The 14,465-nt window shown below is 38.6% G+C and overlaps 1 protein-coding gene and 1 pseudogene across 4 annotated transcripts in view; one reads left to right on the top strand and one right to left on the bottom strand.

The window, feature by feature from the left end:
- The first annotated feature begins 278 nt into the window (after positions 1-278).
- Positions 279-1,727, top strand: LOC119536645 (annotated as a pseudogene).
- A 10,738-nt stretch (positions 1,728-12,465) lies between these two features.
- The window catches only part of LPXN (leupaxin), a 44,460-nt gene continuing 42,460 nt past the window's right edge, over positions 12,466-14,465 (bottom strand). For all 4 annotated transcript variants that reach the window (XM_037839044.1, XM_037839045.1, XM_037839047.1 and 1 more), the window contains 2 exons: positions 13,706-13,854; positions 12,466-13,365 (listed from right to left, as the gene is read on the bottom strand). In XM_037839044.1, the coding sequence (XP_037694972.1) occupies positions 13,096-13,365; positions 13,706-13,854 (419 nt within the window). In that variant the 3' untranslated portion in view covers positions 12,466-13,095. The remainder of the gene's footprint in view (positions 13,366-13,705; positions 13,855-14,465) is intronic.

Raw genomic sequence — 14,465 nt, 5'->3', positions numbered from 1 at the left:
AAAAAAAAGTTTATTTTAAAACTTCCATATAGACAAGCTTGCCCAAGATCACATAACTTAAAGGTAGCAGAGCAAGAATTTGAACCAAGTCGGCTCTAACCGGAATCTATATACTTATTTGCATGTGGTTCTACTGTGCCTTTTTGGGAATCAATGTGGAAGTACAAGGATGCACTCAGTGCCTAGAAAAAGGGCCCTGCTTCTCTCTTCTCAAAAATGCTTGGGACTGAGAAGGAACAGAATAAATTGGGGTAAACCACATTCAGGAGAAGTTTAGAATGAAGTTTCTTCTATTGATTCTGGTCCTGCAAGTTATTGCTTCTGGATCAGTTCCCCTGGCCAGAGATACAAACACAGAAGAAAATGATGTGGTGTTTGCTCAAAGATACTTGGGAGCCTTTTATGACTTCCACATGGAAAGCATTCCAGTGACAAAAAGAAGCCAACGGGAACCTCATGAAGAGTAAAATCCAAGAAATGCTGCAGTTCTTGGGGTTAAAGGTGACTGGACAACTGGACACATCTACTTGGCCATGATGCATGCCCCCCAGTGTGGAGTGCCAGATGTTTATAATTTCAAGACAATGGGGGGGGGGGCAGTATGGAAGAAACATTTTATCACCTACAGAATCAACAACTACACTCCTGACCTGGCACATGCAGATGTCGACTATGCCATCCAGAAGGCTTTTCAAGTATGGAGTGATGTGACCCCCCCCTGAAATTCAGGAAGATTAGTGCAGGTGAAGCTGACATTATGATATTCTTTTCACATAGAGAGCATGAAGACTTCTCCCTTTCAATGGAAAAAGTGGAGTTTTAGCCCATGCTTTTGGACCTGGAGCTGGTATTGGAGGAGACGCTCATTTTGATGAGGATGGAATCTGGACTAAAATCTTGAGAGGCATAAACTTATTTCTTGTTGCAGTTCATGAGATTGGCCATCCCTTGGGTCTTGACCATTCCAATGATCCAAAGGCCATAATGTTTCCAACCTAGAGTTAATGTTGACCTACACACATTTAGCCTCTCTTCTGACAACATATGTGGCATTCAGTTCCTCTATGGAGGCCAGAACAGCACCAGCACAAGCCAGATCCTGACCAGATAGACATCTGTGACCCCAATTTGAGATTCAATGCTGTCACTACAGTTGGAAATAAAATCTTTTTCTTTAAAGACAAGTTCTTCTGGTGGAAGCATGCTGAGACACCTAAGATCAGAGTTAGTTCAATTTCTAACTTATGGCCAATTTTGCCATCTGGTATTCAAGCTGCCTAAGAAATTGGAGCTAGAAATGAAGTTTTTCTCTTTAAAGATGACAAGTACTGGTTAATCAGCAATTTAAGAATACGTCCAAACTATCCAAAAGCATATATTCTTTGGGTTTCCTTGCCTCTGTGAAAAAAATTGATGCAGCTGTTTTTCACCTAGTTTTCTACAAGACTTACTTCTTTGTAGATAACTGGTATTAGAGGTATAATGAGAGGAGACAACTCACGGACCCTGATTATTCCAAATTAATTACCAAAAGCTTTCCAGGACCTAAAATCGATGCAGCCTTCTACTCCAAGGGATACTACTATTTCTTCCAGGGATCTCGCCAACTTGAATATAACATCCTATCCAACAGTGTCACCAGAAGGTTGAAAAGCAATAGTGGATTGGGTTGTCAGGACCATAATCAATGGTGTTTGTCAGTTCAACTTTTAATAAGTATTGCATAAGTTTTTCAATTTTGAAAACCCTTAGGCTATGGTGACTTACCAGATTTTACTTGACTCTGAGTTTTCAAATAGAAACATTTTAAAAGCCAAGAGAATACCTTTTGGAGAATGCTTGTAAGTTGGACTGAGAAATTATAATTATCTTTTCGCTTACCCAAAATTACATTTAAAATTAAAATTTTAAATTTTAATATAAAAAGCATGTACCCAAAACTTTTAAAATGACAATTAGGTAAGTAAAGGATTGTGATATACTTTTATTCTGTTGACTTAATATTATAACAAAGAAAAACTTTGAAAGGAAAAAAAAATGCTTGGTGAATAAATATCTATGTTCTTGAACCAGCAGTATTAAAGGTGAAGCTTATTTACCTGTTGTTTCTTTTCTCTCATGAAAATATTTTCATGGAAAAATTCCCTGTTAGAATAAGTTAAAATTTTTTTATAAAGGAAGAAACAAGAAACTGTAGGTTCAACACTCCAACAATTGAGACAATCTAGCCTAAACATCTGATTCTATAAAATAATTTAGTATCTCCTTTATCAATATTTAATATTATTTAAGGTCAAACTGTTTAAAATGAAGACCATTAACATGGTAAAGTAAATGGCCCTGGGTTTTGGCAAGTGAGAAGCCTAGAAGCTACTGCAAACTGAGTGGATAATTTAGATAAATTATTAATCTCACTGAATCTCATCAGTACCATATCGTACTGATGCCACACACACACACACACACACACACACACACACACACACACCCCTCTTTCTTTTCCCTCTTAAAGACTCTTAATTACTGGGGGAATATTTCCTCTTTTGACTCCTCTAGCTTCTTCATTGGTTAGTCTCTTCACAATTTAAATTCAGCATTTCACCACCAAACAGTTACACCTTGCAGTTTTAGAAAAATAAAGTGTAACAAAGAGGCCAATTCTGAGTTTCAGATTAGCTCAAGGCAAACACCAGTTGCCCACCATCCATCTTTGAGTTAATGCTGCCACCCTGAGGCCATTTCAAGTTTTTCATCAGATCAGCCGTTCTCTCCAGAAAGGCGCTGTTATGATTCCCAGTGAATTCTAGAAGAAAAATGGTTTGGATTATAGCATGAGTCAATAAATTACTGGTCGGTCTAAAAAGTTAATTTCATGGACACATGGGATGTTTGCATCTTTTAGGACTTTAGAGATCCCCCTAACATGTACGAGATAAAGGTGAAGAATACAGTCCCTGGAGCCAGCTGCCTGGGTTCAAATCCCAACTCTCACCTAATGCCCGGATGGCTCATACATGTCACTTAGCCCTCTCTGTTCCTCTCTTTCTCACCATGGGGTTGTTGCTAATTAAATATAGATCTGGAATACATAGAATAGTACTTAGAATACTCAGCTCTGTATAAATGTTTTAGCTATTGTAAACATCTAATTTTCTCAAGGACTAAACTGAGATCCACAGAAGTGAGGTGATCTGCCTAAAGCCACGTGGCTGATGAGCAGTATAATTGAAACCCTTGTCTTCAAGATTCCTGATGTTTTAGTTCTATCCATCAATTCCTCCGGGATTTCCTGCTCTCTGTTGATTCCTCAGCCTCACCCAGTCAACTGCACTCTTTGTGGATGACACCTGCAACTCCTCCACTAAGATTAGGGTCATCTAATGTTAACTTCTTCATTTGCCTCACCTCAACCTCTCCATTTAAATCTATCCTGTCTTCTGCCTTCTTTTCTCACAACATCCCTTCTTTTTTTCCAGTTTGCCCCCTCTATTTACTGTTGGTCCTACCTTTACCTACTTTTGTGAGTCCTTGCAATAGCAATTTCTCCCTCTTCCTTACGCCCTGTAACTCATCTTCTTCACAACTCTTACACCATTTGTCCACAAACATACTTAAAAATTGTCTCATTTCCCCCAAATTCTCAATGCTTTCCACCTTGTGTTATACCAGTATTTCTCCTTTTTCCACCAGAATTATCAAGAGTGAACTACACCATCCCCCATTGTCTCCTCAGGCCATTGTGCTTCAACTATGCCCATCCCTGTTCTACCGAAACAATATTCTTCAAGGTCTCTCTGGGGCCAACTTCACAAACGTGCCACCAATGAAGTCACACAGGGCCCCATGCTCAGAACGTCTTCTAAATAATTTTTCTTCAAATTTGTGTTTTGTAAGTGAAGTCTGATGTGATAATGGAGAATACAATAGGGACTTGGAGCCTCCACTCAACTCTGACCCCACAATCCACTGCCTCCCTTTTTCTCCTCAGTTCACTGTGTTCAAAACTATTGATGACTGTTTGTTGCCTACAGGATAATGCAAGTCTCTCTAGCCTGAAATTTAAAGCAATCTAGCCCAAATCAAAACTTCAGCTTTATTTCTCTTTATAACTGCCAAATATTCTACTTTCCATCCACACATAACCCGTAGTAGATCCTCAAAAATCCAGCTCCTTTCTCCACCTAACAAACTGTTTTTGTTTGCTAGGCTGCCAAAATGCAGATACCATGATATGGGGTGGATTTTAACAATGAGCATTTATTAACTTACAAGTTTACAGTTTCAAGGCTGAGAAAAATGTCCAAATCAAGGTGTCATTAAGAATGCTTTCTTCTGGAAGCCTGGCTGCCAGTGATCCTAGACTCCTCTGTCACGTGGCAAGGCACATGGTGACATCTGCTAGTTTCTCGCTTCTCTCTCTCATTTATCCTGTTTACAAAGGACTCCAGTAGGAGGATTAAAACTACCCTGGCCCACACCATAATTGAAGTAAACTAATCACAAGGCGCTACTTACAATTTACACCCAAAGGAATGGATTAGCTGTAAGAACATAATTTTCTGAAGTCCATGCAGCATACAGCTTCAAACTGTCACACAAACCATGCACATTTCCCCCCCTTTCCTTAGTTCATGCTTGTTCCTCGTGTTGGAACGCCCCAGCTCCATTTCTTTCATCTTCTTCCGTTGTAGTTTCAAATTAAAGCCATCTCTACTGTGAAGTTTTTCTCCGAGGTTGTGAAAAACATGTGTCCTTTTATTTATAACACTTTCCCAAAAATTGCCTTGTATTATTTAGTTCTGTACATTATCTGTCTCCTTTTGTTTCCTTTCTCATAACCTACTACTTTAGCTTCTCCCTCTCACACATCCCTAACTACATCTTCCTCTACCCTCATCTCTGCTGCCAGAGAAGAGGTCACCCCATATGGACAAGGCCATGGTGTTAGGGACCTTGGTGTGACCCTTCCTAGATTGTAGTTTCCTTGAAGGCAGAGACTATGTCTAGCTCATCTTTGGCTTTCTCCTGGAACCTAGAACATTGCCTGTAGACATCATGGGCCTACTGAATTATGTAAGTCCCATCTGATTCTCTATTTAGTAAGCTGGACTAGCACACAGATGTTACTTGAGCAGCCTACTTAAGGGAAAATTGTTTGTGTTTAACTCTCCAAACGAGCATTTAGATCAACAGATATGATAGTTTAAAATAACACTGTATGCTTCTCACTAGGGACAAAAATGGAAAATAATCTATTTGTAAGCTGATAAACCCTGAGGGCTTGTTTGTTAGTGAAAAACAAAAAGGAACAGTTTAAATTTGTGCCTCAAAATACATCTCCCTCCTACCTTTGAAAAAGAAGCCTGCATCCATCATCTCACATCACATTTGCATTTGTAAACACAGAGTTGATGGATCACTGTTGTTCCTAAGGATAACACTCTCATCTGGGCTCTTGCTTCCATCCCATCTGTCTTCTTCAGGACATGGTTTATTCAAGTTACTTCATCTTAAATCTTCAATATCTCCATCTTTGTGACCTCCTTCATCTCTGCACACAAACATGCTTAGGCCTCCCCACCCCAAAAACACTTCTCAACCTCAATCATCCTTAAAGCTGCCCTTCTAACTCATCTTTATTTTACACAAACATCCCAAAAGAGATATTTGTGTTTGCTGAGTGTATGAACAAATGACCAAAAATCAAATGGCACTGCACAAGGTAAGCAAAATCGTAAACAGTGGAGATGAGAGGGAAACCACATCTTAAGTCAAGGCCATATCATAGTTTTTCCCCATCTTTCAAAATTGCAACTCAAATGCATCAATCCCAAATGAGTCATACACCAAAAGGCTAAAATTCACCTACTGGTGAGTTTGGGATTGGCTAACCAGGGTGAAGCCATCTAGCTCGTGATCAGAAAATATATGAAACTGTATCTTTGACACTGTATTCTGTTAAGTAATACTGATGACAAATTTTTTCCCAGGAATTTCCCTTGCATTATAGTTAGAGCATTGGCAGGCAGTGAAAATCTTGGCATTGGAAGGTTCCTGAACTCTTCTACTATGGCTATGCTTCCTTGACCCAGGTTAGCTCTTTTCTATCTAGGGGAAGCAGCTAAGTGGGTACATTTCCTGTGCCATGAAAATCATTCAGTCTTGAGCATTATTTTGTCAATATGTTGCTGCAAAGGAAGATTATGAGCTCAAACTCAAGCTCTTCTCCTAATCTCCCAGCATTTTCAATTCCATCAGCTTTCATCCTGAGCTTTAAAAACCGATTTCTAAAGTCAGACAAAAACAATTAAAAGACAGTTTCCTGTCTCCATGGAAATTCTTAGAGGTGGATGCTATGTTGCCTTCATCATGTAGCTCTTGGATGATTTTAGTGCCTTTTATATATGGTACTTGGCAGTTTACAAAGCCCTTTCTTATTTATTTTTTTGGTTAATCCTTATAGCAAACCTATGTGAGAGGTATTATTACCCACATTTAGCAGATTATAAAACTGAACTTTGGAGACGATAAGTGGCTTAGCCAGGGTCTACACAGTTTGTAAGTGGTAGGATAAACATTTGAACTTTGGTTTAACTTTTGCCAAGGCTACTGTTCTTACCACTATTCCGAGAGATAACATATCCTACAGCAGTGGATCGCTTTGCTCTAGTGCCCCTCCTTATCCCTCAAAAATGCATCTGATGGGCCTTGTGTCTTAGATGTACTGTACATTGCTAGGGAAGAGTTTAAGAGAAAGCATCCCAGGCAAGGAATAAGAGAACATTGGTTCTGGTTCTACGTTTTTAAACTTTTTTTGTGGTTACATACATAAATCTCAAAATTTCCCATTTTAACCACTTTCAACATTACAAACTTGGGTGATCTTGGTCATGTGATTATCTCTTTTTCTATAAGTAAAATGGAAATAATGGTCCCTGCCCACCATCCCCATTCTCTTATCCCCTCCACCATCACTACCACTAGATGGAATGATATTAAGCTTTTAGCTGGGAATATTCTAAAGCTTTGCAAATGAATGACTTGTCATGAATTCAAAGTATTGTGATTATCAGTGATTTGAAGACCTTCACAATGAATATTTTAGTATATGCTTACCCCTCTATAACTTTTCCCCAACTTTGCCCACACATACCTGTTGACACTCCCCACTAGATACGCACCGATGCTTCCTATGGCAAACAACTGTGGTTTTTAGACTAAAGGTTTTCTTGGGCTACCTAAGCATGTTCAGCTTGCAAGCAGGGCAGGTCAGAAGAGGTAGAGGTGGTGGTGGGTTGGAGATTGTGTTGACACCCCACATGTTCTACAGTATCTCCCAGAGGTCCTCAAGGTTATCCAATGGACACTGAATTGGCTTTCCTTTTGCTATCTCACTTTCCCACTTCCCTCTTCCCTACCTGTACATCTATAGATCATCTTCTAAATAGTGCACAAAAATCCTTCTCTCATGGCCCACTTCTAAGAGAACCTAAACACAGTCTGGGATAAGTGAGAGTTTCACCAGGTAGTCTGTGAAAGGTAACTAACTGAGTGGTAGACTCACCCACTGCCTTTCTTTTCCCCACAGTGAGTGTGTTATACGTTTCCCATGTTTCCTCCTTTACTGGAAGCTCTGGAAATTTCACCTTGGCCAACTCATGTGTTCTCTTATATATCCTATAATTTTCTTCCTTCCTACTCTCCCTCTGTCGGGGATTGTATCATGTACCTCATAAAGACATGTTCAAGTCCTAACCCCTGATCTTACGGGTGTGAATTCAGTTGTAAATAGGATCTTTGAAGATCCTACAAAAAGAGGCCAAATTGAATCATGGTGGGCCTTAATCCTATATGACTAGAGTCCTAATAATCAAAGGAAATTTGGACATAGGAAGTAGAAGACATAGGAAGAGACCAAAGGAAGCAGATTGAAGTGACAGAGACAGAAGATGATTTCCCAAAAGCCACCACCAGAATGCTACAGACTTCGGAGAAAACTTGTCCTTCCAATACCTTGATATTGAACTTCTAGCTTCCAAAACTGTGAGACAACAAATTCTTGTTGTTTAAGCCAACCAGCCTGTGGTGCTTTGTTATAGCAGCCCTGGCAAACTAAGACGAACTCCCTTTTAATAGTTTTCACATTATATCGGGAAAATCTCTCTCCTTTTAAGCTCCTCACTTTATTTTGGGCACCTTCAAAATATCTTATCTCATGTCTGAAAACACAAGCACACCTGGAGATGGAAAGTAATATTTTCAAAGTGTTATGGGACATAATGAAAATCACCACCCTCAAACTTCAAAGCACTGAAAAGTATCCCTAAAATCACCTCTCAGAATCACTATAAATGCTTTCTTTCTCTTCTTCAACCTCCTATAAATGCAGTTTTCTTTGAGTACCAAATTTCAGGATAAATGTAAAGCCATTTCCCTTATAATTTTCTATTTTTTCTTTATTTCCAAATATGACATCCAGATATTTTTAAATTATTTTTCACTCCAAATACACAGCACTGCAGTAACATTAAAGATTTAATAGTTTTCTATGAGTGAGCACTAGATGAAACAGCATGTATAACATGACTTCCAAGATATTTTTTGCATCTTACAGAATGGCAAATGTTCCCCCACCCACCCTGCCTTATTTTTCCTTAGTGACATTGACACATTACTCAATTTTACTGACAAAATGGCAGGAACAAGAAGTTTGTGTTCTAAATATGTAATACATATAATTCTAAATAATATATAGCAACCTTAAAACACAATGTTTATCACTGTGCCCTAGTGTAAAGAGCATTGCGAAACTGTCAGATGTATTTTCATCTATTAGTTTTTCATGGTGATGTGTAACGTACAATTTGTTGCCACCATTGATCATTTATTCATTGCTTCAACACATTTTAAATTTATAAAAAGAGGTACTATGTGTTTTCTGCTCACTTGGTTAATTAGTGACAGAATCCCAATAAAAATCAGTTTAAGCAAAAAAAAAAAAAAAAAAAAGAAAAAAAAGAAATGCTGATTTGATAGGATTGAGGTGCTCATAAAAAGAGGACACTGCCTCTCAATTACTCAGCTCTACTTTATATATTGGTTCCTTTCTCTAGAAGTCTCCCCCAAGTGAAGATAAAGCTATTTCTCAGCAGCAGTGGGTTTTTATCCTCACAGCTAGACATCCTAACAAAATTAGAATGCCTCTTTCCATATATCCAGCAAGAGTCCTAGAGAACAATCTCATTGGCTTTGTTAGGGTCACATGTCTATTCTTGGTCCCACCATCTTGGCCCAGAAAACCATAGTACACTTATCTGTTAGGACTGGAACTTGTCTCCATTCCAGAAGCTGAAGGTAAAGTCAGCCCCACCTAAACCACAAGAGGAAGATGTGGCTCCTTGTGGAGAAACTGGACTTAGAAAAAGAAGGCTGAAAAATCTACTCCCATTGTTTCACATCCTCGATTCTGTCAAGACACATTATTCAACACAGTATATCAAAGTCCAAAATCAAATTGCCTTATCTCCTCTGAGTTAAAGTTTAAAGGAAGTAAAGTTTTGATGCCTTGTTCTGCTCATTTTCAGCTACAGAAGTGTTTTTTCAGCACTTGGGATCTAAGATATTTCTCACTGAAATTGGGAGTAGTTATCCTGGGAAAAAAATGGTATTCCCAGAACACAGTAGTTGGTGAGATTTGGTGATGTCTGAAATGGGAAAGGAAGATGGATTGCTCTCGCCAGGAAGTCAAGTCTTTGCCAATTGCCCAGAATTCACGGTCTGTGAATCTAAACTCAGTTAGGAGACATATTCCCAGATAGTGAATTTAGGCACTAAATTTACCATACATACAGGGAGCTCCTCCTGAGTAAACTATTTTCTTTTAAATAGACTTGACTTGAGGCATTGCTGCCTTCTGGCAAAATTAGAAATTTGCACCCAAGCACCTGCTTTTATCTGATATTTCTTTCTTTCTCAAGCAGTGGATCCCACTTCTCTTAGATTTCCATTTCCCATTTGAGCCCTGGGTTCCTGGCACTTACCTGCTGCACTGACAGCAAATTCTCTCTGGTATTTCAATCTCTGCAATATCTTGAGGGCAGGCAGTTGTTTTTTGTTTTTTGTTTTTTGTTTTTAATCTTGTCTCTCAGTGGCTGCAGCCACTGTCCTCATAAAGGAACTGCTTATGCTTAAGACATTTACCTATGAGGAAAGTTGTCACTACTTCTCACCTTTTCTTCAGCTGGAAAATTCCCCTTTCCAGATTCCCAAACTGAAGCTGCTTCAGATGCTTCTTAATGCTGTGCCTCTAGAGACCTAGAGAAAGTCAGTGCCTCTGCCACAGGTTTCTCAAGTCTCCATTATTCCTGGCTCTCCCCTATTTTTGAATTTTACAAATTTCTTGGACATGTTCCCTTGGGGCCATCAATACCTATTTTCCTACCTTCTTTATCACCTTGAAACTCAGAAAACCTTTAATATTTTTCACTCTTGATCGTATATAGTCATACAAATTCACGATTCATTACCCCCTTCTCTCCTCTTACCAGTACACCTATTTTTGTTTGAGTGTTTACATATCAGCCACAGAGCCTTTGAGTTTTCAGGAAACCTAGTCTTCATTGGTGAGTAAATGACCTAAGATGGTTCAGATGATGAATCTTAGCATTCTTGCTTGCAAGGGTAGAGAAAAGCAATCTTTCTCCGCTTACTAGTCATAGAAAAGGGAGCATGTGGCTGGTAGCCATCCTACATCCATAAGAGGAGTGCTAAGCTAAATTTGTATGGAAAAATAATTGTTGTCTCTATAAAAGTATCACCATGGGGAACTATACTTATTCCAAAGACACTCCTACTCCTGCCCAAACCAAGTGAGGGACTCTTTGAAAATAGAGTTCTGAGTCTACAGCCTCTCCTTTGAGGGTGGATTTTATTTTTTCCAACAGCTAAAAATTATTTAGAGCCAACAGTGAGTTGGTACATGATCTGTTTTAGTAACAATATTTCTGGGTTTAAAAAAAATAACTTTTTACATATGAGTGGTTTCCTTGCTGCTTACACAATGGTTCTGAAGGCACCATCTTTTTTTGAACAAATATAACCAGCTTCATTGTGAGAATAAAAAATCTTCACTTCTTAATTGCACTTTAGTGATCTCTGGCTTTTCTGGCATTTAAAAATATTTGGATTCTAAAGCAATTTCAAAATTATAGCTAATCCTTAAAAATAAAAGTTTTAGCACCTGAACATTTCTTCTCAAGGGCTGAAACCTTGTTAACTTTGTCAAGTTGCCAAGACTACCATTAACACTACCATAGTAACACCTGCATATGACATCACTGAGTAAGGACACTTTAAGGAGGATGTTTAGAACAGAACAAGGATTTTGCTTAGTCTGGTGCTCTCAGCCAACCAAACAAGACAGAGGCCAGATGGCTCCATATTTGTGTGGCTTCCACATATCTTAGACACAAGTCAGACTGAAGCACATTCGGAGTTACCATTTTATAGAATTAACTGTTACCAACTCCTTTTAACTCTCAGAACCCCCTTATTACCCATCCAACAAAAGTGGTAAGTATAATAAAGCTTGGCAAGAATCATGTAATCCACTATAGTTCTCCAGGAAATACTGTCCCCACACCAACCTAAGAAGACTCCAACTTCTGTCCTATTTTTAAAAATAAGTCCAGTGATGGGGTTTCTTTACTAACTTATTTCAGAAATAATGATCCTAAAATTCTGGCTTTTGTTATAACAATTAATCATGCAAATTTTTTGAGGACCATCGGAAGAAAGTTAGTGTATAGATCTTACCAACCTCTCTTTTGAGGAAGGATGACTATTTGCAAAGCTTACTTTTATAATCAAGTTAAACTGATAGGATATGAGAAAATGATCAGACTCATTAATAACCTGCCAAGGTTTCCTACAAATTCACTTATAATATGTTGCAGGGAAGCAAATAATTAAGTTGAGATTTTTCCTTGGGGCTTGAATTTCTAATCCAAAATTAGAAAATGACCAAATAATCTTTTATAACACTTTTCCTCAGAGATGCTCTAAGAACAGCCATCCTTTTTATCTTCATGAGACAATCATGAAGTTGGGGAAGCTTCATGTTTCATTTTTTGCTTTAGAAATGAATCTGAAAGGTGCCTAATGGAGAGCCAGTTTTTCTTCTTACATAAACAAAGACATTAAAATAATTTTAAGAAGCTTTGCCATCTTTTTAGATGATTCAATCATCTAAATCCAAAAACAATTAATTAATTAATGTTATGGGCCCAAACTAAAGAGCAAAGTTAGAGAATAGGAGTCTTCCTTTTATTTTTTCTGATCAAAGAAATGCCTATTGTGTGGAAGGAAAGAAGAGGTATAAAACAAATTTAATTTCACTCTGTACATAGTATATAGACTATGGGAAGCAGAAAGTTTTATCTACCAAACAAATATGACAATGAGTCATCAAAACTGCAAGTCATTTTATTTATCAATGATGTTAATACTCAAAGTTGCCTGGTTAAATTCTAGCTCCCTTTGAAAAAGAGAAATACACTGAGGGTTGATTCAAAGAGCTTAAGGGTATTACCATGATTCCTGACAATAAGGATAAAGACCATAGCAGTGATTGCAGAAAGTAAGCCGCAGGGAAAGAGAAAAGCTTGAAAGAGGAGTTACAAGGCCCAAAGGAGAGGGCCTTCAGTAGGTGTGAAAATGAAGAAATCTGAGAAACCAGTGGTGGAATGAATGTGTGCATATGGAAAATAGAGGGACTGGATAGCATGACCCAGATCCAAATCCAGGTCCCTGATTAAAAAAAAAAAGAAGAACTGGAATTGAATCCATTAGACTCTCAAGGAAACACACAATTGGTGTTTTGCCTTACTTAATGATACTATAGTCTGCTAGCCCGGAGGGTAATACCTGAGAATTCCAAGCCTAGTCATGTAATGTCTAGAAGTTCTCTTACTTGCTCATCACCTTTACTCTCTTTATAAGCCTATTAAGCAAAAGGTCAGTAATAGCAAATGTACTCTTTCCTCTCTTGATTTAAATTTTCCAGAGGATCTGGAGGGGCTGAGGGTTGAGTTAAGATTACAGAGGGAAGAGCTTATTGAAGCAGGGTTGACAATAGGTCTTGTCATTCTGCTCCTTGAAGACACCCTTTGACAACTGTGTCAGGCAGAAAGCACACACAAAGTGCTCAGGATGGAACTTGTGCCCCATGGCACTGATGCAGCGGCCAGTGATGGGCTGCTCACACCCGCGACAGAGGGTTCCTCGGCGGTGATGGTAGTGGAGCTCACAGAATGGACGTCCATCCAGCTCAAAGAAGGAACCAGTAGAAAAACTGCTGAAGCAGTCCTGGGGGAGGGGAGAAGAGAGAGAAAAGGAATGCAGATGTCAAGACATAAAAGTCTTGAGCAAAGTAAAACTTTCAGCCTTGAATTTCCTGCCAGTTACCTGCCAGTTATAGGCATTTCACTTGGATCCTTGACAAATGGAGGCTAGACTGCTGCCTACTAGCAATAAGCAGACAAGCAATAAATAAACAAAACAATGGATGCTATGTTTGGTTTCTCCTTTAGGAAACTCACATCAATTCTTCAGCCAGGGCAGCCTTTTATCAGTTGCAGCTCTGCCTCTCAGAGAGGAGAGCACCTGACTTTTCCTCAGTTCAAAAGATAAATGAGGGTATACAGACCCCACACACAAAGCACTCCGGGTGCCAGACAGTATCCATCGCTGAAAGGTAGTTTTCCAACACTGGGCGGTTGCAGCCACCACACTTGGGTGAGAACATCTCTAAGAAATCCTTTCGGCAATATGGCTTCTTGTCCTTCTCATGAAAGCCTGGAGAAATATAATCAAAGATTCACCGTTGTAGTTTGAGCCCTTAAAGCCAAGTTGGGGCCTAATAATCTGACCTCTCCCAACCTTAGTATCCTCATCTTCAAAAAAGAACCAATAATAGAGACATGCCTCATAGGGTTGTAGGTAAAGGATCTTAAATTAGTGCCTGGTTCATAGTGGGAATGGGAAAACTGCCCATTTTAAAGGCAATTTACAGACTGATAATTTTAATTACATAAGAAAACTTATGCATGACCAAAAAAACAAAACAAAACAAAACACAATAAGCAAACACAAAAAGTCAGAAAAAGGAAAAACTGATTAAACAAGTGGCATCCCAGAAAAAAATAGCTACTATTTCTAACATACAAAGAGCTCCTAAAAATTGTGAAACACAAAACTATATTCCAGAAGGAATATGGGCAAAAATAGGAAGTGATAGTGCTTAGGAACAAAAGAGCAAATGATCCATCAACATATGGAAAGATATACAATCTCAAAAAGAAGAAACGCAAAATAAAAATACTGTAAAATATATAACTTCTTATCTATCAAATTGGCAAAAATCCAAGAGTGGCACAATTGACTCTATTGGGGAGTCTGTGGAAAAT

Source organism: Choloepus didactylus, chromosome 6 (assembly GCF_015220235.1).
Source record: "Choloepus didactylus isolate mChoDid1 chromosome 6, mChoDid1.pri, whole genome shotgun sequence".
NCBI classification, from domain to species: domain Eukaryota; kingdom Metazoa; phylum Chordata; class Mammalia; order Pilosa; family Megalonychidae; genus Choloepus; species Choloepus didactylus.
This window is presented reverse-complemented; position numbering and strand designations above follow the sequence as displayed.